General features: G+C 41.4%; 2 protein-coding genes and 1 long non-coding RNA gene across 7 annotated transcripts in view; 1 reads left to right on the top strand and 2 right to left on the bottom strand.

Moving 5' to 3' along the window:
- kif5ab (kinesin family member 5A, b) overlaps positions 1 to 3,710 on the bottom strand; it is a 60,220-nt gene extending 56,510 nt beyond the window's left edge. For all 3 annotated transcript variants that reach the window (XM_034586871.1, XM_034586873.1, XM_034586872.1), the window contains exon 1: positions 3,283 to 3,710. In XM_034586871.1, the coding sequence (XP_034442762.1) occupies positions 3,283 to 3,411 (129 nt within the window). In that variant the 5' untranslated portion in view covers positions 3,412 to 3,710. The remainder of the gene's footprint in view (positions 1 to 3,282) is intronic.
- A 1,847-nt stretch (positions 3,711 to 5,557) lies between these two features.
- Positions 5,558 to 18,896, top strand: dctn2 (dynactin 2 (p50)). Of its 3 annotated transcripts, XM_034586879.1 has the most exons (15): positions 5,560 to 5,781; positions 6,072 to 6,140; positions 9,016 to 9,021; positions 9,847 to 9,943; positions 10,511 to 10,572; positions 10,811 to 10,909; positions 11,619 to 11,779; positions 12,449 to 12,602; positions 12,814 to 12,879; positions 13,142 to 13,180; positions 13,340 to 13,417; positions 13,965 to 14,036; positions 14,832 to 14,934; positions 15,983 to 16,074; positions 18,058 to 18,896. In XM_034586879.1, exons 1-15 carry the CDS (start codon positions 5,746 to 5,748, stop codon positions 18,142 to 18,144), a joined length of 1,221 nt encoding a protein of 406 aa, XP_034442770.1. In that variant the 5' UTR covers positions 5,560 to 5,745; the 3' UTR covers positions 18,145 to 18,896. The 3 variants fall into 3 exon arrangements, with proteins under 3 accessions (XP_034442772.1, XP_034442770.1, XP_034442771.1); XM_034586881.1 differs by lacking the exons at positions 15,983 to 16,074; positions 18,058 to 18,896 and adding an exon at positions 15,002 to 15,047 and having other exon boundaries at positions 5,558 to 5,781; positions 14,832 to 14,971; XM_034586880.1 differs by lacking the exon at positions 9,016 to 9,021.
- Positions 18,897 to 18,930: 34 nt separating this feature from the next.
- On the bottom strand, positions 18,931 to 22,622 carry LOC117762287. Its single transcript, XR_004613993.1, has 3 exons — positions 20,889 to 22,622; positions 20,686 to 20,788; positions 18,931 to 19,940 (listed from the first exon to the last, which is right to left on the bottom strand). It is a non-coding gene; the product is annotated as an uncharacterized LOC117762287 (long non-coding RNA).
- Between the last annotated feature and the right edge of the window lie 1,268 nt (positions 22,623 to 23,890).

The raw sequence follows: 23,890 nt of genomic DNA, 5'->3' as shown, positions 1-23,890 counted from the left end.
TTCGTAATCCAGCTGCTCAACACACGAGTGGAGGATTTGGCAGCTGAAGAGCCAAATGTTTTCCCCAGGAGTGTGGAAACCTGAAAACATAAACACGGTGTGACACCCCCGAAGAATGCGAATGTTCCTCTGTGTTTGGATTCAAACCGGCAACTGTCTGCCACTGTTTGCAATTTGTGCTGTTTGTTACGCAAAACCATACGAAATAATGGAATATGTCCACCAATCCAATGTTACATTGTGTTTAAGCATGTCAAACATGAACTATTGAGAATGTCTGTTAAGTGACTGACTATCAGACCTGGGTAATCGAGGCAAGTCAATCAACCATCATCCTGTTGTTGTCGTTTATAGTGACAATGGTCACAGTTCAGCAAATGTTACATATTCCCACTTAAGTGTAAATGATCCTTGTTAGAATACATAACAACTGCATTTCAATCACAATTAGCATGTCGCTGCTGGTGCTGATTATCGCTCTTCAGGTGCTAATGTCTAATTCACACATTTTGTGTGTTCAGGTTTTATTTATTTTAGCATTTATTTTATTTTATTTAATGGCGGCACAGTGGAGCACTGTCTTCTCACTGCAAGAAGGTTCAGGGTTTGAATGCAGATTCTGCCGGGGTCTTTTTGTGTGGAGTTTGTATATGTTCTCCTTGTGTCTTTGAGGGTTTTCTCCACGTACTCCGGCTCATTCCCACAGACCAAAGACATGCAGATTAGGGTTAATTGGAGACTTTAAATCTACCATATGTGTGAATGTGAGAGTAAATGGTTGTTTGTCTCTGTATGTTGGGATTGGCTCCAACTCCCCCGCAACCCTCAAAGGATAAGCGGTAAAGATAATGGATGGATTTAATATTGGCAGATGCTCACATCAATATCAATAGCTGCTGTGACAACTTCAAGTGCAACAAGTTCAAGTCGTCAAAATTCACATCCAAGCCTTCCGTTTTTCACTCTGGTATAAACGCACCACACGTGTCTCCAGTCAGCCATCACCCAAAAACTTTCCTTCATCAATTCAGAACACATCAACACACCATTTCCCTCCATCTTTAATCTCCCCAAGTCTCCTCCCGCCTGCTGCCCAGGTGCAGTCGAGCCATCACTCAACAGCACAAATCACTGCCTCTGTCAACAAGATCTGAAGGAGAAGGAGTCCTCCTCGGGCAGACAAATGTGGGCCCATCAGCGCTGCCCAGGTCCAAAGAGTTTTTATCAATGGTCAGAATGTGAGCACTTGCTTGTTTCTACACGCCTGCTCGCCAGAATCTCAACTCTCGGGAGACTTTGTTGTCTAAGAGAATGCCAGAGCTACAACAGAAGGAAAACACGCACTTGGAATACATTTGCACACCTAAAAGCCAATCACATCCTACAGGCCTCCGAAGTAATTACGTTCACAAAGATGAAAAAGCGTGCAGGCTTTTTGTGATTGCATTCATCTGAATAGAAGGAAACGGGGGGGCAATTAGTGCATAACTGGGTATATAAGTACAGAGCTGCACGCTTTTGTTTCCAGACATTATCAGTTTTGAAGGCTCCTGCTGCCATACAAGTGTTGGTAGGGAACAACAGCGGAGCAGTGATTATGTTTTTTTTTATAGTGGCAGATCACAGATCCCCCAGTTGGGTAATACGATTTAATTTCCGTTGAAATCTCTTCATCTGTAGGTAAATGCGAAGTGTGCATTTCCAGTATAACCTGGATAAAACAAAAGTGGCATCAAATACATTATTTGAGGAAGAGATGGAGATATTCTGTTATATTTTAAACTAAGATACACTAGTTTCAATAATTTAATAGTCTAGTTACCATTTGAATGTCGCTGTCTTCAACAACAACGACCAGATTGCATTAACAGTAAACACAGTTGCCAGGATTGATGTGAGAAAGAATGATTTCAAGCTGCTGTAATGTCAACCTGCCATCCTCAAAGAGCATCAAAATAATGTGATAATGACAATTCAATCTGTTTGTGGAAGACATCCTGCTGTTATATGCAGCCGGCATATACAAGACAGGCACATGGGGATATCTACCCGGGCAAGGTCCTGCATTTCAATGTGTGTGTATTTGTGTGTGAATGGAAGGTGTCTAACACCACAGTGGGCCGATGGGGATTTTCCTGCCATCTTTATCATCACTGGAAGTCAAGCCCCAGGCCGAATGGGTGTGGATCTCTCTCTCTCTCTCTCTCTCTCTCTCTCTCTCTCTCTCTCTCTCTCTCTCTCTCTCTCTCTCTCTCTCTCTGTGTGTGAATGAGTGTGCATGTGTGAACAGCAGCTGTGTGATGGGTGCGAAACTCACATATGTGTGCATGTTTCAAATGCATATGTCCATTCATGTATATATGTTTGTGTAAGCAGCTGTGTGTGTGTGTGTGTGTGTTAGCCTCAGCCCAGATGTGCTTTACATCTAAGCAACATGCACATTTGCATCACTGAATTTCTAATCTTCCTCCTGCAGGCCAGTCCTTTTGTCAAAATGTCACAGACGGAGGGATCGCAATCAACCTGTTAACCTCAGCCTCTGGTGTCTGTGTATTCATCAAGCTGGTAAACATTATATACTTTGGTTCATTTGCATTTACATTGCTGCTCCAAAGCAAGTCACAGCAATCTTCAGCTGCTTTCCAGATCCATTTCGCAGGAGGGAAGCGACCCACGGAGCATAATTAAGACTCTGGTTAATATCTGCAGCACCTGAAAATGCACTGGTGCGTTTGAGGCTGTCTGTTAGAACCATCAGCAACATCAGTCAGTTCTGCATGATTGTCTGAGACAGCAGAACCAAGAGAATCCTGCAAATCAATACCACAGAAGAAGAACAATCCTAGTAAAGCACAGTGGTGGGGTCAGGATGCATCTGATGAGTTTTTGACTTCTTTAATTTTTATGGAAATGCTGTCAAAATTCAAGATTGTGGGATTTATTGATGAAAAAAAAAAAAAATGATGCTGCTAAATCATCTAAAAACATGACATGATGTGTGTCTGTTCATTTGGGTCCAGGCTCCTTTTTCTCTGCATGGCTCAGTGACAGGTTTTGGGGAAGAAGCAGCAGCAGCACACACCTGACTGATGCTGATCAGAATATTGATAAGTGCTATACTTAGTTTGATCCAGATGCATTTAAAGCCACCTGGTCCTGTCTGGCCAGTATTTCATTTTTTTTTTAAAACGTGTGTGGCAGATGAGAAAGTGTAACACCCCTAGCGTTAACGTTTATGGACTGCATGGGGAGGAAAAACCAAGATCGATGGAAATAACTTACCCCGAGGATGACAGTGTCTTCTCCTTGAAATATTGGAATGAACTTATCTCCTCGGATATTTTCGGACTGGTTCATCGGACGAAACCGACACAACACCTTGATATTGCATTCTGCATTCGCATCAGCCATTATTGGAAGAAAGAAAAAAGGTTGATGCGCTTCCAAAATATAAAGAGGAATTTACAAAAGATTATTTTAAAAAATCCCGTGTGGTCTTCTCCAGGACGCAGGCAGGAAGCATCGGCTATACCCACAGGCAGAGCGACACTGGCAGGCGAGGCATTTGGAAGAAAGGATGGACTACTACGAGTTCTGGCAGCCGGAATTCATTGAGGAAACTAAAACAAAAGAACGCACGGCCGAGAGTGTTTCCTGTTTTAAAAAGGAGCAAACTCGGGTGCAGCTGACAGCAGATGCAGAGTTGTGAATGTGGAGTAGAGTCCACCGTGAGTGGATAGGCTGCAGGCTTCCTGAGGAGCACGCCCTCTCCCCCCCCCCCGTCATCCCTGCTCCCTCACTGGGGGCGTGGTCAACTCAGATCCTCTCTCATCAGCACCACAGAGCAGAGGAGGCACCGAGGAGGAGCAGGGAGAAGGACTCTTGCTTTTTATATTCCTGCCATCACCGACCTGCAAGTTCTGAGACTTCCAGGTTCAAATTCTGCAACTTGCACAAAATCTGCAAGTGTTGTCAACATCTGGTGAGAGGTTTCCTGAGGCCAGGCAGTTATGAGAGTAGAGAAGAGCATCTTTAATTATTTCTCCTCCTCCACGTCTGCACCAGACTGGTCGCCATGGCAATGCTGTTTTGCATGGTTGACTAGTCATGTGGGAACCAAAGGCTTCATCATTTATTTTTTGCCTAGAGATTTAAAGGGCTCTCCATTAATGCAGCCTTGCACTGAAGTTATGAAACCTGCAAAAACAGATGACAAGAATAACCCATCAAACTCAAAGTTATCCTGACCTGACTGGGATTAAAGTTGTTTTTCATCAGACTTGCCTGTGTGGTAAATGTCAAGTGTTCACAGGCGTATTATTCATAATGATGAGTAAACAGCAAGTGTGTAAATATGGTGGAGCGTGCTTACAAAAATAAATCCACCAGTTTGTACAAGGTAACATGGCTGGAATAATGAAGAATAAAAGGCTTATGCTGAAAATGAATACATTTGCAGTTAAAATCTTAAAGACAAATAATCCAACTGTATGTAACAAACCATGACCCAAGAAATAAACCCCAGTATCCTCAATGTTGTGAAATATTGCTTTTGATTTTACTATAGTTTTACCACTGCAGCTTCTTTTTTTATTTGAGATTTCCCCCCCTGTAATAACTTGTGGCTTTGATAACTAGTTCCATTGTGCTTGAAGTAGCCTTGAGGTAAGAAATAAAAATACATGAGTTGTCTAATCATGTGATTAGTGGCAGCAGTATGAGTCAGACTAAATCAATGGAAGGAAGTAGAGCAGATTTCTTTAAAGGTTCAGTGAAAGCAGATGACACATGTCCAGACTGATAGCAGATTACCAATGCTGCCATTTCATTGCATGTATTTGAGACTAACTAATACACATTGTGCAGTATGTTAGATATTTTCATACACTTTTTGCTTGTAGTAATTAAATGATCAATATAAGACATGTAGCTCATATTACAATAAAACATATTTTCACTGTATTACAATGGTATAGTATGGCAAAACATTATTATAGAATTTTTATTTGAGAGTACTTTTTCAATAACTAAAATAACTCTGTATATTCCTTTTCTCCTCTGTGCAGTACTTAACAAAAAGTAAGCTTTGATAAAACACTGAAAATAAAACAGAAAATTAAAAAAATGTTATTAATTGAGACATGAAATAAACAAGATGGCTTGGTAACACTTTAAATGAGGAGGGCATTATTTCCTAACTGAGTGAATCATCATTTTAATCGACCATCTTTGGCCCATTGGTTGAGTTGCTTGCTCGTGCCGTCAGCGCCACCGTGTGACCACTCTGGTACAATCCAACCACGTTAAGAAAGACACGTTGATGTTATTATTGGAGCAGATCTGTTAAACACACCATCAGAGCGAAATTAAATTATATATTGAATGAAAACTCAAAGAAAAAGATGCTACAACCACATAAAGGTGCAGTTATATCGTCTTGGTCACATGAACGCTCCACATTCACGGGGATGCTTGTTTTGCTCACGCTGGTGGACCGCCCAGCTCCCTCGCAATGACTTTAAGCGAACACAGCACCGCCCGCCCGCCCGCCCCTGACATAAACCCAACATCCACGCTGTCAAATCGAGCTGGTGACCACATCGGGCTGAAGGAGACTCTGCTGCCTCATCCCCCCCTCAGCTCCTCAGCTCCTCCGGCTCTTCCACACGGTCCCTCGACCCCTCACGCCTTTTTAAAACTTGTCCGCATTTCCTCTGGTGGATATTTGAGAGCTTCCCGCTGACAATGGCTGATCCTAAATACGCGAACTTGCCAGGAATTGTAAGTGGCTAATGCTAGCAGGGAGGTTAGCCGTGTTGCTACTCGGCAGCGCTAGCCTAGCTAACACCGCCTCTGTTCGTGTTATCTGTATTTCCATATGCTAACTAACAACTGTATAGTGTTGATAGCTTCCCTGTCATGTTGTGTGTTGTGATAGAAGCCGCCTAAAGAGGAAGGGTTAGCTTGTTGGATACGTGTTGCTGGACGGGCCGGGGCGTTGGCCAGGCTAACGACAACGAACCAGACATGTCTGATGCTTTGCTGTGTTGTTTACCCGATTGTGTCTCCAGGCCTTTAACGAGCCGGACGTGTACGAGACCGGAGACCTTCCCGAGGATGACCAGGCCCAGTTCGAGTCGGTACGTGGACGGGTTATTCTCTCTGGGTGTGAGGGTGAGCGGACTGAGCTAACTCGCTGCAGACTGAGCTAACACAGCTAGCTAACAAATGTTAACACGTAATATTCTGGACAATCTACTGGCTTCTTTCTTTTTGTCAACGTGAGTTAGGTCTGTCATGAGAAAAATACACGTAAACATGCACACAGGTCAACACTAGTGTATTAATGCATGCGAGTAATCCCATGTCATCACTGAGCTGCTATTAGTGATAGTAACAGTGTGTGTTGACCTAACAAACTCTGCAGGGGAAATTTTAAATATGTTCTCTGTCATCTATATACAAGTTATTCACTTAGCATCAATGCATCAGGAAGTCAGGACGTAGGGAAGTGGTCATACACTTAATTGTCAGTTTATTAGATAAGTCCAGCTAAAACTAATGCAATCTAATTCAACAGTCCTGCCATCAATCCCCATCATCATGGAGATGTTGATCAGTTTTGCAGAAAATACGTTAAAAAGGTGTTAATTCAACTGGGCAAAATGTAATAAATGGAGTGTGGGAAATAATAGGAACACATGATCATCACACAGTTAATTTAGCACTTCTGAAACAGTTTTAACAAAACAATGAACATTATAATCTTGACAGAGGAGGATCTTTGTTACCGGGGCTGTGTAGACTGCATTAGCTGTGTAAATAATATTTTCAAGTTATTTCAAGTTTTAGTTTCTCTAAAATTATGTCAGGGTCATGTTTCGTTGAATAGAACAGTTCTTTTAAAATACTGTTCCACTCTTATTCCACACTTCAGTGAGTATATCTGCTCGTTTACGCGAACGGGCAGAAGTGATTAAGGGAAATAAAGTAAACCTTTCTCCCAAAGTGACAGAGTACAATCTAAATAAGAGTCAGGTGACACAACTCTGTAATGATGAAGGTTATGTGACTCCTGTCTAATCTCACCGTAACCAAGCAGCCGCCTGGTTTTAGTGGTAGTAATGTTCTTTAAGCAGTGCTAATGAGCAGTTTGTAAACAGTCAAGTGATGCTGGTCTTTGCTTTATTCATGTCTCGGCTTTTTACTGACCAGCTGATTGAATCCTAATGGCATTTTCCCTTCTATGTGTCCACCTTCGTTCTTCCCGTACCCTTGCCCTTGTGTTTTGAATCTCCCCCACCCTTCCCGGAACCCTAGTGTGTACAAGTAAGACTGGCTCAATTCTACTCTCAGTGAGCTTAATGCCATGCTTTTTATGCATGTTTAAAAAAAAAAAAAAAAAAATCTCATCCACTTTTCCTACCTCCTCCTACCTTGATTGGGATGAAATGAGAAGTAGATTAATGGAGTGACTCTTTTTTTTTTTTCCCGCTCTGCAACTCATTGATGACTGTTTTGAAGTGCAGGAGATTGATTCTTTTCCCTCTTATTTGTGTTCCTCATTCAAACTCTTCAGAGGCGTAATGATGTTGATGGGTTCTCAGCAGCACTTTAATTCCCTCTTTCATTTTGCTACACTTTGACAAAGCAGTAAAGGCTCCGGTGTGTGTGTCTGTGTGAGTTTGAGGCTCCTGACAGAGAGACAAATGTTTGTTTGTTTGTTTTAGAGGTTTCCCTTGTTAACCCGTCATCGTTTTCTAACAGTTGCTTCCTGACTAATCACACTATTCTTACTAACTATTCTTTAAATGCCTGTTTAGATATATATAGGGCTGTGTGGCATGGTCAAAAATTATATCACTATAAAAAATGTCATGTCAGTCAATATCAGTCAATAGAATGATGGGTGTCATGACATGTTTATGACTTTTGCGCCTGATAGAATAATGACAAAAACGTCCTCAATGTGCTGTACAATGTATATCGATGTGATAACATCATGTTGGGTAATTGCCTGTCACACTGTGAGATGGATAAAATAGAATAAAAATTTAGATATACAATAAAATCTGAGTCACAATCTTTGTTAGACTTTTAGTTATTAATTTTGAGACATGTCCTATTGTTCAATGAGCTACTGGTGAATCAAAGCATCCTGATGTAACTATGGGGGGAAAATCCAGGCAGAGACTAATCTTCAACTTTGCTCTCATCATGAACATTTTATAAGACAAAAAATAAGCTTTGGCCATGGTGTTGGAATTCATATTTATCCTACAGGCCTGCTACATTTACATTACTTTACCCAGTATAAACTGCATTATTCTATGTAGGGATGCTACTGATGGGTATTTGCACCAGTACTGATCTTATTAAGAGGATCAGATGTGACTAATCCATGTTGAGATGACTCTTTGTCATTTTCAATCTTGTGTTCTATCTATCACTTGCATTCATTCAGTCTCAGTGAACTAGAGCCGTTTTAGTGCCATAGTTATTCCTGGGCTAATGTTACTCTACAGAAAACAAGTTCAGTCCAGCAGATTACTTTAGGATGAACTGCATGTTGTTAAGAATTATTTCCGACAGATTTTTGTATACCTGACTGTACTCAAGGGTTTTCAGACCCTTCGACTTTCCTTTGTTGTGAGACAGACAGTGCTCTACATGAGAGCATATGGTACCACTGCATTTTAAAGTGCATCGACGGAGAAAGTAGCCGGCTGGTGTTAATGGGGCATTATACTACAGTGAACTGGGGAAGAGAGAAAGAACTGTAGGCATCACAAGCTGTCTGAACACACTGTCTCCAGGGTTTTTTTAGCAGCAGCTCTCAGAACACTGCCTTCTTTCTTATCTTTCCCTGACCCTGGCCAACTGTTCCTGTTGTGTGCATGGCATGTGATAACCACATTAATCTGTGTTGTCTCTCTCTCTCTCTTTCTCCCCCTCTACTTTTTTCTCTCCCTCTGCTCTTCCGTTACTTTCTCTAACTCTCTTTGGAAACCCAAGGAGCTGGTAAGAGCCTGACTAACTCTCCTCCTCTTCCTCCTCATCCTCCTCCCCCCTCCATGGCATCTGTGTTATTGTGTGTTTGTGTTGGTCTGTCTTTTTTTCTGTGTGAACTCATGTCATCTATCTCTATGTGGTGTTTTAATCCTACACATAGTCTCTAGAAATCTATCATCATTATTGATCACGAGGAGATGTTGATCAAATGACAGACTTGTGTTCCCCCTCAAATTCACTAATCAAAGAATCATCATATAGAAATGTGAATATAGTGGCTTCTAGATTTAGTTTTGCCCTTTTTCATTCACATAAATTCTTTTTTTGACCATGATGGATTCATGCCACATCACGTATATATATTTTTACAATGATTCATGTATGTTTTATAATGACTTTAAACATTTTATGGTATTGCTCTTCAGGTGACGCAATCAGGCCTTGGCATGGCTGTGATATCTTATTTTGCTCATCTGCCTCTTGCCTCTAAATTATGTTGAAATCATCCGGTGCTCTCCAAGACGGCTGCAAATGATGGCCGTGAAGCTCCTGCAGATTTCCATGATTTATGGCTTCAATGACTTTTAATTTCTGAGGGTATTTGCCCTTGGTGTGCGACAATAAACCCATAGACTCAAACACATGATTTAGTATCTGTGAAAGCACATCTCCCGGGCAATGATCAAGAGAGATCTTACCTATCTGCCAACTTAATTCAAGTCCGGCTTTAGCTTTGAGACACCGACAGTAAGCTACGGCTGATTAAGTGTTTGCTGCCTCCACAGCCCTTTGTGACTTTGATCTGACTTTGTTTCCTGGTGTTTCCACTGACAGGAGGAGCTCTGCAGTGACAGCGTGGAGAGGATTGTGGTCAACCCAAACGCAGCCTATGACAAGTTCAAAGATAAGCACGTCACCACGAAGGGACTTGGTCAGTTTGCAGTTGATGAGAAATCCCTGTTTACTTATTTATGCATGTTAACTTATTAAGATAAGGGTCAAGTGGAAGACAAGTGTTGTCTGTGTAAAGCATAATATAGGATTATTGTTGTACTCCTCATTGAGTTATAGTTGGGGATGAGAACTGGTGACAAAATGACAAAATTTAAATGATCACCATCCTTTACAATAACTATCTTACAAATGGCCAACTTTGCCATCAGTAAGGATGAATATTAACATGGGAGAAAAGATGGGAAACATTCATTAACATACCACACAACCGTCCTTTATCGTCAGCTGTCTAACCTTTAGTAGTATGATAATTGTGGTTTTTTTTTTTTTTATTCCTTTTTTATATAAGTGACTACAAGTAAAGATAAAACTTTCAATATTACACACATTGCCCTTTACAAGATATATACCTTGCAAGCAAAGAGAGCAGCTTAATGTTATGTTATTGCTGTGGTTCAGTCTGAGCTTGATACTGACTCCAGTTTGCTGTTTTGTGTTTCTTTCTTGATTTTTCTCACACTATCCATTTGTCTCCTTTTCACAGATTTCTCTGACAGAATCAGTAAAAGCAGAAGAGTGGGCTATGAATCAGGAGATTTTGAAATTGTGAGTACATTTTGTTCGGCAGAAATGTGTTATTTTACGTCTTATTCTTTTAGAAGGTGCTTTACTTTTAGGGTAACACCATCATTATGATTTTCATTTCACTAAATGTGTTAGAGAGTCTGAGATCATGTTGTGTAATTGCTTGTCTCAGGGAGACTCTGTGTGCTACACTCACTTCGTTGTTTTGTAATATTCCTAGTCTTTTATTTATTTTGTATTCTCTCTCATCTCTGTTTAGCTTGGAGAGGGCTGTGGAGTGAAAGAGACGCCCCAGCAGAAGTACCAGCGTCTGGTGAATGAGATCCAGGAACTCTCTCAGGAGGTGGATGTCATCCAGGTGAACTGACAGCAGGACACACGCATGCACTCAAGCACGTCTCCCTTGTCCAAAAGACTTGGCAATGGATGGTGAACACTGATTATCCAGTCTTTATCTGGTTATCTGTGCCTTGTCACAGCAACAGAAATGTGGTTGTCAGAACCAGTACAGTTGAAATTCTGTGAATCTCAATACCAATAGAACCAAACATATGGTGACAGATCAAACAATATGAAAATGTTTATTTAAACATTACACTCATATAACAACAGTAATGACAGTCGCCTATAAACTTCATGAGCTGTTTCTAAACAAGACATAGCCTTTTTGAATGTTGAATTTGGAGCATTCTTACTACATCCTAGGGGGCATGAAAAATCCTTAAATTTCATTAATCAAAGTGTTACATTTTTTCTCCTGCTTACCATAATTAGGACAATTAATCATACACTGTTTTGTAGGTGACTGGGGGGGGGGGGGGGTCTCAGAAGACATTACACACCTATAAACAATGCTTTTATCTTTTGTTGTGGAGAAATCCCTGTCATTTTTCCCTTCGCTGGTTTCTGCTGCTTATCTGGGTCCAAGTTGTTAATTATTTAACTCCACCATTAGAAAATATATAGAACATATATGATAATGTCCACGGTTTCATCAACTTCTGCATCGCTGCTCTAAAAATAGAAATCCCTAGTGTCTTGTTAACTTGGTGTCCCTGATGTTGCAGGCTGCCACGAAGGAAAGCAATGCAGAGGAGCGGCTGACCCCGGTGGTGCTTGCCCAGCACGCAGCCCAGCTCAAACAGCAGCTGGTCTCTGCCCATCTCGACTCACTGCTGGGACCACAGGCACACATCAACCTGGCTGATCCAGATGGAGCACTGGCAAGGTGGGTTCAAAGGAGGGTGACACGACAATAAAGCATTTGGAATCTGAAACCTGACGCCACAACCTGTCAGACCCCAAAGAAGTGATGAGCTAGTAGACAGGGTCTCGATGAAGAGAGGTACAGGGGGGGGGAGAGTAGTTTTAAGAAACAGATGGAAAGAGAGAAGAGCAGGGGAATTCATTTCACTGAGCTCTGGACTATAACCCTGATAAAAGGAGGGAGGGGGAAGGAGATAAGGAAGAAGTAGTACACCTGGTATCAATTGCCCACATAAACCCTGCCAATCTCAGTGTAGCGCTACCTGAGGAGCACAAGACCTGATGGACAGATGCTTGAGGAAGGGAGATAAAAACTGGAGAAGGTGAAAGATTAAGTGAGAGAAGACAGAGAGAGATGAAACATGTCAGAACCCGACCGAGCACGAGGGAGCAGAGCTGAGGATAGAGAGGTAAAGATGGAGTAGCACAAGTGAGAGAAAGGGATAAAAAGAGTTGTAAAAAAGATCCAAGCTCACCTTGAGCGTGTAGTTTACAACCGAGCCTGAAAAAAACGGATGCGATAGAGCAAGGGGGAGCACAGACATAGCAGCACAGGAGGGGTGATAACAATATTGAACCTATAATCCTCTTCCTTTTTCTTTTTTGCCCCCTTTTTCCTTCCTTCCCTCAGGCGTCTGCTCACCCAGCTGGAAGTGGCTAAGGGCAGCCGGGGCAGCGCTGCAGGAGACAGCAAGCAAACGGCAGCAGCTAAGGGCCCAGATGGAGTGGTGCTCTATGAGCTGCACAGCCGGCCGGAGCAGGAAAAATTCAACGAGTCTGCAAAGGTATTGTAGAGAGGGAGGTGGAGCCATCCAGGATGTATGGACTCATAAAACAAGCATGTGTTTGAGTCTCTTCGACATGGTTTTTGTTAACATTGTCGTGAGGGAACCCTTTGAATATTATACGGCCATAAAAAGGACAAAAGGCAGAGAACTGTCTACACGAGTAGCTGTATGTGTGTCAGCCATGTGTTGCGTTGTTCCCTCCCTGTAGGTAGCGGAACTGGAGAAGCGTCTAGCTGAGCTGGAGAACGCTGTTGGCTCAGGATCAGACAAGCAGGTACGCAGCCAATCGTAGTCTCCACACACACACACACACACATATCCTCTTTAATGCTTTTGTCTCATTCGCACTAATTCTGTTTGTCTCCTTTTCTCTTTCACTCTCACACCAGCACAATTTTCATGCTTCTGTTGGCGTGTAGTCTTCCACAAAGTCAAATTGAAATCACATCTTCCACTTAAATTATGTAAATTGAGCGGGGGCTTCATTGCCTCCTGATATAATGCGTTTTTTGTCTCTCTTTGTGTTTGTCTTGCAGGGACCTCTGAGTGCTGGTGTTCAAGGAGCCAGTTTGATGGTAAGAAGTCGACTTCTTTCTTTGGAACACAATGGATGGAGTTTGAATTTGTACCTTTTGTGTATCTGACATTCAGCCAGAGAACTGGGTCACACTTTCAACAGGACCAAGTTTCTTCATTCCTGCTTAAATATAACGTGTGTGTGTGTGTTGCATCAGGACACCATAGAACTCCTGCAGGCGAGGGTCAGCGCACTCGACTCTTCTACTCTGGATCAAGTGGAAGCAAGACTGCAGGTAACTAATTCCTGCTCAGCATGCAGTGCAGGGTTTGGAGGTCATGAACAGACAATTTCGGTTGTAATTTAAATATATTCTGATTTGTACAGCCGGTACGTTTACCATAGAAGCCTTTTGATTTGAAGGAATACTGTCTTATGGAGATTTCAATGACAATCTCAGTATTTTATCCATTTTTATTTAGTACAGAGATAAAGTGGGATGTACTTCACGGGGAACAGCTGGTTCAGCTCCTGCAGCAAATTCTAAGCCAACTTTAATACATGTTGGATCTTGTGTATCCATGAAATGCAAAGGCAAAAAACACAGGGCATAGAACTTTCCTTTTCTCCAAGATCTCAGCTGTTCCTATTTCCTTTGTTTGGATCTACTGTTGCGAGCAGTGTCTGTTGAAAAGATGATAAATTTCCTAACTTTTAAAATACACTACTTGTTTGGGTTGCATGTGATCAATTCACCACAGTATTTACAGATAATCCGTTTTCTATCCCGATGCCCTAAAACGATACCTCTTGTAAAATTGGATTTTCTTTCTCCTTTCTAGAGTGTCCTTGGGAAGATGAATGAGATTGCAAAACACAAGGCAGCAATTGAGGATGCTGATACACAAAACAAGGTCAGTGAGCCCTTTACACCAATGCAAGTTAAATGCTATAATAATCTCAGTTGCATTTATTTTCTCGGTAAAGTCTATGAAAATTCACAACTTCCACACAGTCGACATGTGATTCCTCCATGAGAAGCACTGTCAGATGGAAGACTCTCCGGGCAGATTCCTGTAATAATAAAGCTGAGATGTTTTGGTCCGAAGTTGTATAATTTATCCATTAATATTGGAGCCTCACAGGAAAAAATCTTCTGACTTCGCTCTTATAAAGAATTTCGTTTTGAAAACCTCCACAAAGCATTTATAGTCTAGCCTGTGGCCCTGAGACTAACCGATGAAGAGTAGCAGCATATGTTCAATTTGAAGTTAGTGCTGTTTTTAACAGCTAACACAGCCATATCAAAATGTTATCATCAGCTGGTCTGAGTTTATTCTTTTTTAGACGGTATCTAAAATCCAGTCATGAGTCGTTGTACATAAGCTGCTGTTATGGGATTTGAAAAAATATTTTAATCAGGATTAACTATAAAAGAATGATAATATTTCAAAAGCAGTACTTCTAAGATCTACCTCTGCACCATGGAGTCGAGTTTAAATGTAGGTGTTGATGTTAATCACATTAATATATACAGATAGGCCGTCATACAATGCTCAGATAGAGACTACATGGCACAATTACCACAGTATTGATTATATACTGAGCTGCATGAATTTATTCATTTATAACATGATTATTACATCATTGTTCTTTGTTCTTTATCTTAGCATTAAATGTGCTTGTGTGTGTGTGTGTTTCCCTGCCAGGTGTCGCAGCTTTATGACGTGGTGCAGAAGTGGGATGCCATGTCCACTTCTGTACCTCAGGTGGTGCAGAGGCTCGTCGCTGTCAAGGAGTTGCATGAGCAAGGTAACGCACAGGAACTGAAACTGGGTTCTAGCTCAAGACTTTGTTTGTGTCCTTGCATTGATGTTCAGGTGTGTTTGGATTGGGAGGAGCTCACATAACTTTTACTCTAAATCGTAACACAAATGTACTGGTGTTGAGTTACTGGTGTATATATTCCATATACTCCAGGGGGTCGATTTCACCCCAGTCAGGATAATAACGAGGAAACTTGGATAATTTATGTTGTGCTCTTTGATGTGAGGGGAGAAAAACCTTGAGATGACACCCATGAGAGTTCAAGGAGAGGATGTATGTAGGTTAGTGGGGGTGGGGAGCGGCATTAAAGATTTAAAGTATGTTGGATATAGCAGCTGAACATAACAGGGTGTGAACCCCGACCACGTTCAAAGCAGCGTTTGTGCTGGGAAGCAAAACTGAAAGATTTGCATCCGCAACGTGAACGTCTGTGTGTGTGACAAAAGATGAAAACTAAGTGAAAATAGGATTCGAATGGATAATGGAATTAGTCTAAACCATGCCATTCTATTATAGCAGAGGGCAAAAAACTCCCTGAGAGGGAGACTCGAAATGGTAATAGAATTAGACTAAATCTGGCAGAACTGCTAAATACCCCCTTGGGGAGAAAGAGATGCATGATATCACATTATCATATTTTTATTATTTAGCACATGAAAGCAGAACCTTGGCATTAATAGATTATATTGATAATTCCTTTCTGAGAAGCTGAAGGAGGTGATTTATCATCCAGCCTCTCTTTACATTGATCTGTCACAGTCTGCAGCTCATGTCTTCTCTGCTCAATAAGGTTTAGCGGCTCTGATTTCATCTGTCTTTACCAATGAAGGCAAACAAGGAAAAGAAAATAGTTCTTTCAAGCAGTCACTTGGTCTGTTTCAGATTCAATTTGCACTTGTTTGTCCTCTTCACACACTTTATTTTACCACAAATGTTTGAATGTGTTAGTTAACACTGTGTCTTACTTGCTCCCTCTTGTTGCTTCTTCTCTCCTGTCTTTTGGTTTCATTTGATCCGACCTCCTGTCTCGCAGCCATGCAGTTTGGCCAGCTGCTGACCCACCTGGACACCACCCAGCAGATGATCAACAACTCTCTGAAGGACAATAACACTCTGCTAACACAGGTAGGAATCTCAAGCTCTTTTGGACATTGGACACAAGGTTATTATGTAACACTTGTATAGTTTAGAACTTCAATATACCACCATGTCAAGGAGAAGAATGGACCAATGCGATGTCCTTGACAAGTACAATCGTCTTTAGCTAGCTATAGAGTTACCTATTTGAGATCCCTGTATTATCCACAATAAACGTGCACAAACTCTGCTTGAAAGGCCCCTTTGTCCATCGGACACAGACATGGCCACAAAATGACAGTAAATCAAAGCAACAGCTGATGGTCTACCTAGTTTCATCTACAATGGCCAGAAAGAAGCGGTAACTTAACTAGAAGGACACTCACAGAGTGCATACCTCTGCAGAGGCTAACCCCTATCTCCATGTTAAAGAAAATGAAAAAGAATTGTGTATCTGTTAGTTTATCCAGATCCGATCCAAAATTGAATGTGTTCTTCTTTGGGTCATGCCCCACCCATGCCCCAAAGAAGAACACATTCAATTTTGGAATTTGAAATCATCATCTCCTTAGCGGAGGGACTTATTGTTCTGCGATATAAGGAGAGATATCGATTCCACTTTGTTTGTTGTGTATTTTTTAGCTTTAACTGGTCAAGCACTTTCTGCCTTGTTTCTCCTGAACTGCCACTGGTCTGAGCTGCATCTTTAAGGTTTTTCATAGGAGTAAAATGTTTGAGAATTCATATCAAAATATGTGACAAACTCAACCACCTGGCAAAAGGCTTTCTGTTATGTGGAATAAATTAATGTAGGAAGTGTCTTCTGATGACTTCAAAGTTTGCAGCAGAGGCAGCGTTTTCATTTGCCAAAGTGACAATGTAAGAAAGGGCAGCTTCTTATTAGGACAGAGGCTCTGCACCGTCTCCTCCAGAGTCGATAATCAACCTGTGCTTTCACAGTTCAAGGCTTGTGCCTGCACGGACAAAGCAAAGCCTCGTCAGACCTGAACTGTAAAACCCTCGTTTTTTGATGAGGTTTGTTGAAACTTGAAATTTAACAAACTTGTGAACTTTCCACAGATTGCACTGTGTTCAGAAATGGCCGAGGGCTTTGGAGGGTTATTGAATCCGACATCGACAAGCTTTCACAGAAAACCAAATTTCTTATTCAGCAAGTTCAGTTATTTTGCAGCCTCCTAGAACATCATTTCTTAATAATGATGGCTGTCAATAGCATTTTCAGATTTCACCTCCTAAAAATATGACTTGCTTATAGACAGTTTTGTAAAATATATTAAATAGGGCTGCATTTAATGATTATTTCTATTATTACTTAAACTGATAAATATTTTTTGATTAAGTCCCTCAAATATTTTGTCCAGCGTAATATCCAAAGGTTATTATTTAAAATGTATGAAAGAGAAAATCTAAAACCAGTGAATGTTTGGATATTTCATAAAAGAAAGAATAGCACTTAGCAGAGAGCATAACAGCCAGACAGTCCCAATAAATTCAATACAGATGCACCACAGTGTTCAGACTCGTATAAATCGTATGGTTTTAGACATCGCACCAAATGTAATGGATTCTTTCTTGACCCTTGTCCCATCCTCCAAACAAGATTCATGTTAATCCATTCAGTCAATTTTGCGTAATCCTTCTGGCTAAGGAACAAACTGACAGGGGTGGAAACGTAATCTCCTTGTCAGAGGTAATCATTGAAGTTAATTGGTTTAGAGGTTATTGTTTTTCTCTCATTAATTTTAAATTGTGAAACTGTGTCATCCCTCCCTGAAGCACCTCTGCTTTCCATTGTGTCTGACTCCTCCCCCTTCTGCCCATTTCTTTATCTCTGCTCACCCAACGCTCTCCTCAGCCTTTTCCTACCACTCCTCTTTCCTCAGCCTCATCAATATCTCTCTCTCTCTCCTCCACACGTTTACACCCAACTTTCCCCTCCAGCCCTAATTCTCTCTCTCGTCCATCTCCATCACTTCTTGGCTAACTGCTTTTCTCTTCTCTTTCCATAAGGTCCAGCAGACAATGAAGGAAAACCTGGGGGCTATAGAAGAGAACTTTTCTTCTCTAGATGAGCGGATGAAGAAGCTCTCTCAATAAGCGATGGCTGAGTTCGGGGCCGGTCCAGGAGCGAGTGTGTAGAACATGGACAAATAGGAGCGGGCGAGGGAGCACCGAGAGGGGACTGGGTTTTTAACTCTGTCCTTCCTGGCTGACCCTCTCTTGATCTCTACTCATGCCTCTGCCTTTTTTTCACTAAGTGGAATGTTAGACCGTCTGAAAAGAGACGGAATAACAACAACAAAAAAAAGACCAAATGTTCTTGTTCACACTCCTTTCCTCTTGCTTCAAATTCATATCAACTGAAAACACTTGTTCCCTCTTGCCACTGATTGCGGTCCCTCGCTTATTGACTTTTAGACTGGGTTGTTTTTATAATTATTAGTGTTAAACATAAGAGATTCCTCCATTCCTTTGGAACGTCACACTATTATTAGATTTGTACTGTATACCTTGGTCCAATTGAATGGCTCACGGTATCGTTGGGTTGATGGGTGACACATTTAACATGTCGTCAACTATGTCAAATAAATAAAGCTCTGTGTCCTATAGGGTTGTAGCAGGAGCACGTTCGAGCGAGCGTCGGGGCCACGGAAGGAACGCTTGTAAATATGCTTGTGTACTTTATTTTTTTCTCTTCACGCTCAGTCGCTTGTAACTATAATATTATGACTGAGACCAGATGCCACAGACAAACTTTGAATCTGCTTCGTCATCGCCTACAAGTCGACTGTACTGCTCATCTGTGGTCATGAAAACAATAAATAAAACAAAGTGCGATAATAATGTTGTTGACGTGACTTCTGACCTCGTTCTTTGTTGGATGGAAATGAAAATGGTTCAAGCACTTTCATTACTTTAGATTATGAATCTTAAGAAATTACTGAAACAGTTCAAATTTAGTTTCTTCCCTTTTCTAGAGTCATCTTCACAAAATCTTTTTATCTAATGAAACGACTTCATGCAGGTATAAATAATAACTTAACAGATTAGCTTTTCATCATAAAAGGTATAATAAAAATTGTGGATAATGATGCATGTGAAATATTCTTAATTCTAACAGGCAGGTCGTCAAACTAATATATTTTCTGTAATGAAAATAATTGTTATGCCTGTTTATGAACAGTAGGTGTCAGCATAGCATTTAATAAAACAAGCCAGACACACTGAACGTCAGCCTTCTGTGATATTAGTGCCACAAACTATTCTTTAAACTTTTATACTTGTTCTGTCCCATTAAAACTCCCAGGAGAAATAATGATCACACCCCTAACAGAAAATTCCTAATAATCCAGTTTATAATGATGATAAAAAAAAACTAATTTAAAAATCCAGAATAACTTCATTTTAAGAGAATAAAAAATATCATTAAAAAACTTGATGTTCTAGAAACACCCTCTAGGGACCTTCCCATCTTGCATAAATGTCCCAGAAATATGTTACTTTTTTTTAAAAGTGTTTAAAAGACCTCAAGAATGAAATCTAAAACTTCTGTTCCTACTATAAACACACCCACAGTTGTACATAACACTGAATGCATCGGTGAATTCAGTCACAAAGAAAAAGTCAGAAATAAGGTCAATAAGATCGAATCAGTGATTTTAAATGTATCAGCACTAATCTGACCCTCGGTGTGAATTAACAGAATGAACTCAGTGAACTGCTCTGTGAGGTCGGCCTCAGATCAATGAGTCTGCCGTCAGGTGATGGCACTCGTGTCAAAGGCAGACAGATAACATCCAGCAGGGTGAGGATCAGGTGCCTCTGGTGACTCATCCTGGCACAGGGACTCCTCCGAGTTCAGTAACTCCTGCTGCCAGTGGATTAATAGTTGACTGGGATGCAGAGTTAGCAGAAGGAACGCACAGTCAAAGGTCGGCTTCATGACACAGATCACTACGACGTCCCCTTCAGCAGGATAATTTGGCTGAATTAAATAAAACATACAGTAAACTGCTTCCTGCTGATTTCTCATTTTGCTTTGTGTGTATCTGCATCTTACGGCCTGGGCCACATCTTTTTTATTCTTATTTCAGAGAGGATGATCGTGAATCCCAACTTTCTTTCTGTTTCCTTCGAGCTGCTCGGACAGGACGTATCAAGTGTGTCTCGCGGGGAATAAGATCCCGAGCTCCGATTTAGAAGGGAATGCCCCAGATGAGCACAGAGACATACTGTGGACCGTATATCATGTTATACTGCATTTGTCCTTCTATTTTTGGGCTGCACTAGATTGGGTGAGCCCAGCCCCATCTGTCATGGACACGTTTTCCACACAGTTACCATCGGAGCGTTGACCGACCAGGGGTTCGGCTCAAAATGCTGTTAACAACGGCGTTAAAGAATAAAAAATTCATTCCAGACTGTTGCTCTCCTCGCAGCGCAGAATACAAACAAGGATAACAAGGCCAATGAGTGAATGATAAAGAGAGAATCCCTATTGGAAAACAGAGCTTTTTAAAAGTGGGTTGTTCTTAGAGGGCTTTTAGCAACATAAATACGAGAAAACTCAGCTACTCGTGTGTGTGTGTGTGTATATGCATATATGTATATTTATATATGCGAGCAGCTTCCACCAACCTTTGGTCCACTGGGCAGAGTAAACGTCTAAGTCCTCAGGCAGCACAGAGCAGCAGGGAGGAGGTGGGAGCAACCAACTGCTCCCAAATCTCTGCTTCTGGTTCTGATGTGGGGAAAACAAAGAGGAGAAGAAGAGAGGGATGAAAATGAAACTGGAGATTGAGTGTGTGTGTGTGTGTGTGCCTCGCTGCCAGTAAACTCACCTGTTCAGACAGGCTTTAAACTTTAATGTCCTCTTCCACTCCCTCACTGGAGCTTGTATTGTCGCCGAATGCCTTTTTTCTTAAGTTTTACAGGAGACGGATTTGTATAAAATGCTGGATATGTTGCTGTAAAGTAAATGATGGACGGGGGAAACTTCTTGAGGAAATAAAATGCAAACGAGTTGATTAACGTGCATCAGCAGACAATAGAGAACAGCAATATCAGCCTCAGCTAAGATGGGCAAAGGCAAAAGAGATGTAGTAACAGCATGGACATAAAGACAAAGACAAAGTGCTGTTGTTTACAATTACATTTGAGGGCACTGGGAGTATATGATGATAGTAGCGTGTGCTTATTCACGTCCATACCGTAGTGGGTAGGTTTTTGAGAATATGTAACCCGAATCAGAAAAATAACTTGAGGAAAACAGTTTCAAATTGTAAAATAAACAGTAGTAACAGTTCTAACAAAACAAATGCTGCAAGAGGCAAGGAAACCTAGACGCAGAGAATAAACACCTGACATCAGAAATCAGCAACAAGCTTCAGAGAAGAGAAAGAAAAACGGCACAGTGGCCCCTGTATCAGTTTGTCAGATCTTCCTGAACGAGTGTGGACAGGTGAGGAGCCTGTGGTGAAGCAGAGAAAGAGAGAGAGAGAGAGAAAGAGAGCGAGGGGGACAGAAGAAGTGGGTGGAGGTGAGCGGAGGAAAACTGGGTGGATACCGTTGTGGGGCAGAATGAGGCTGGCAGCGAATGACAGGATGGGAAGAGGGAGATGGTATAGGGTGAAGATAGGTGACGCTCTGCATGGGTTTAACATACGTAACGAGATTTGTCTGCAAAGTCGTCCAAGAGCTCCGGGAACGCAGAAATCTCAACAAGTGGATGTGGCGTTTAGCCGCCGAACCAGGATTGGACGAGTTGGGGATGTAAAGCTTGATAACTCAAAAAAATTAGGAATAAATGAACTTGACTTGTGTAAATTGTGGGATATTTTGCTGTAAAGTAAATGATGGATGGGGAAAACCAGTTGATTAATGTGCATCAGCAGACAATAGAGAACAGCGATATCGGCCTCAGCTAAGATGGGCGAAGGCAGAAGGGAGGAATGTGGTAACAGCATGGACATAAAGATTAAGACAAAGTACTGTTGTTTTTAATTAGTGGAAAAAAAGACCTATTTATATGCCTTAAAATCTCCCAGCACTTTGAATTTTGAAGTTACGTTCCACCTTAAACCTAATTTAAGAGTGTTCTGGAATTATTTTCTCCAGATCTCACTTACATAACATAAAGAATATGTCATATTTATGTAATTTTCGTGTAATGTCTGATAAGGTGAGGAGGTCTTTGTTAGAGACGGAGGGAAAAGAGCTGAAACACACGGTGAGGAAGGAGAGAGAGAGAGAGAGAGAGAGAGAGAGAGAGAGAGAGAGAGAGAGAGAGAGAAACAGGATTTACTGTATCACCATGTTAACAGCTGTATCAGTTGGTCCCCTCTCAGAAAGGGGAAGATTTCCGACAGCTGGGGTGTGTGTGTGTGTGTGTGTGTGTGTGTGTGGAACTGGGTGTGGAGCCTTGACCAAGGGCACAGGACAGAGAGGCAGGAGTGTGGTGGTGGTGGGCTGGCTGGAAATTTCCCAGACTCTTTATGTCTGCGAAACAGAAGAAAACAAAAGAGGGGATTTGATATCAGGGTGTAACAGTAACTGAAGACAAACAACAAGCTGCACTGCTGAGCTTTTCTTTCTTTTCTCTGCTGGTTATTAGTTAAATTGCACACAACAGCATTTGTGTAAAATCAGCATGGCAGCGCGACAAAGAAAAACAAATTCCTCAGCTCACATTTTTGGAATGAAATACATTTTCTCATTATCATTGTAAAATGGTGTTGTTTTAACTGTTTTGCATTATATGTCTCTGTCTGTAGTCCAGTACGCTTAGTGCTGTTTCCTGCTTTGTGTGGCTGGTGTGGTATAAAAACATGATGTAACATGTGACACAGTTGTGTAGTTATTAAAGGGCATTTAGTGCGATTAGGCTCAGAGCAACAAAAACAGCCACACCACTTCAACTTATATCTCTAAGTACAACCATTCATCCACGTGATGTTTGTTTACACTCTGACCTCCACTCAGTCGACAAGTAAAAAATCAATCAGACAAAAGGTGATAGAATAAACTATACATACATGTGTGTGATTTATAACAAGTTGTTTCTTAATATGTTTTATTATAAGGTAACAACAGTTAGAAAACATGGCCCATCATCATCATCATCATCATCATGACAAAAGCCAGAACAAGAGACAGCCTGGGTGTGTGGTTGTAAACAGTGTTTTATAATGAATACAACACAGACTATGGCACTGACAAAATAAACAGACGGCAGGGGTGGAGAGGGAGGGATGGAGTGTGTGTGTGTGTGTGTGTGTGTGTGTGTGTGTGTGTGTGTGTGTGTGTGTGTGAGGGAGAGAGAGAGAGAGAAAGTGCGCTGAACTACTCAGCAACAGCCACTCAAGTGGTGACGTGTGTGCGGTGCTTCCTGCAGCGCTTTAACCCGGGTCCTAGAGACAGTACTTGAGCTTTCTATTCGCTGCTTGGCGCTGTTGCTATGGGGCTGCATGCGCATGTTGAGCCGTGCGCGTTGCATGGAAAACAGTCAGTGTGCGCGTGTTTGGGATCAGGACACAAAAAGTGTCTGGAGTCGCAGAAAAATCAATGAAACGTGCTTTTGTTTTGTTGATGTTGTTGTTGTTGTCGCGGTCGCTACCAACAACCAAAACAACAACAAAAACATCGAGGGCTGGTGTTTACCTTCTTCATGATCCAAAACAATAACAACAACAATAATAACTATCAATAAAAACAATAACTATCACAGGAGAACATGTCTCCTTCCACGTATGAGACTGTGAGACTTTGACCTTGCTGAACCCGAGTGCTTTTAATCTCATGTTACATCACTTTATATTGTTCAGTAACGACCTTTATCATGTGT

The sequence above is a fragment of the Hippoglossus hippoglossus genome, chromosome 5 (genome assembly GCF_009819705.1).
Source record: "Hippoglossus hippoglossus isolate fHipHip1 chromosome 5, fHipHip1.pri, whole genome shotgun sequence".
Classification (NCBI taxonomy): Eukaryota; Metazoa; Chordata; class Actinopteri; order Pleuronectiformes; family Pleuronectidae; genus Hippoglossus; species Hippoglossus hippoglossus.
Note: the sequence above shows the minus strand (reverse complement) of the source record. Positions and strands in the feature narration are given on the sequence as shown.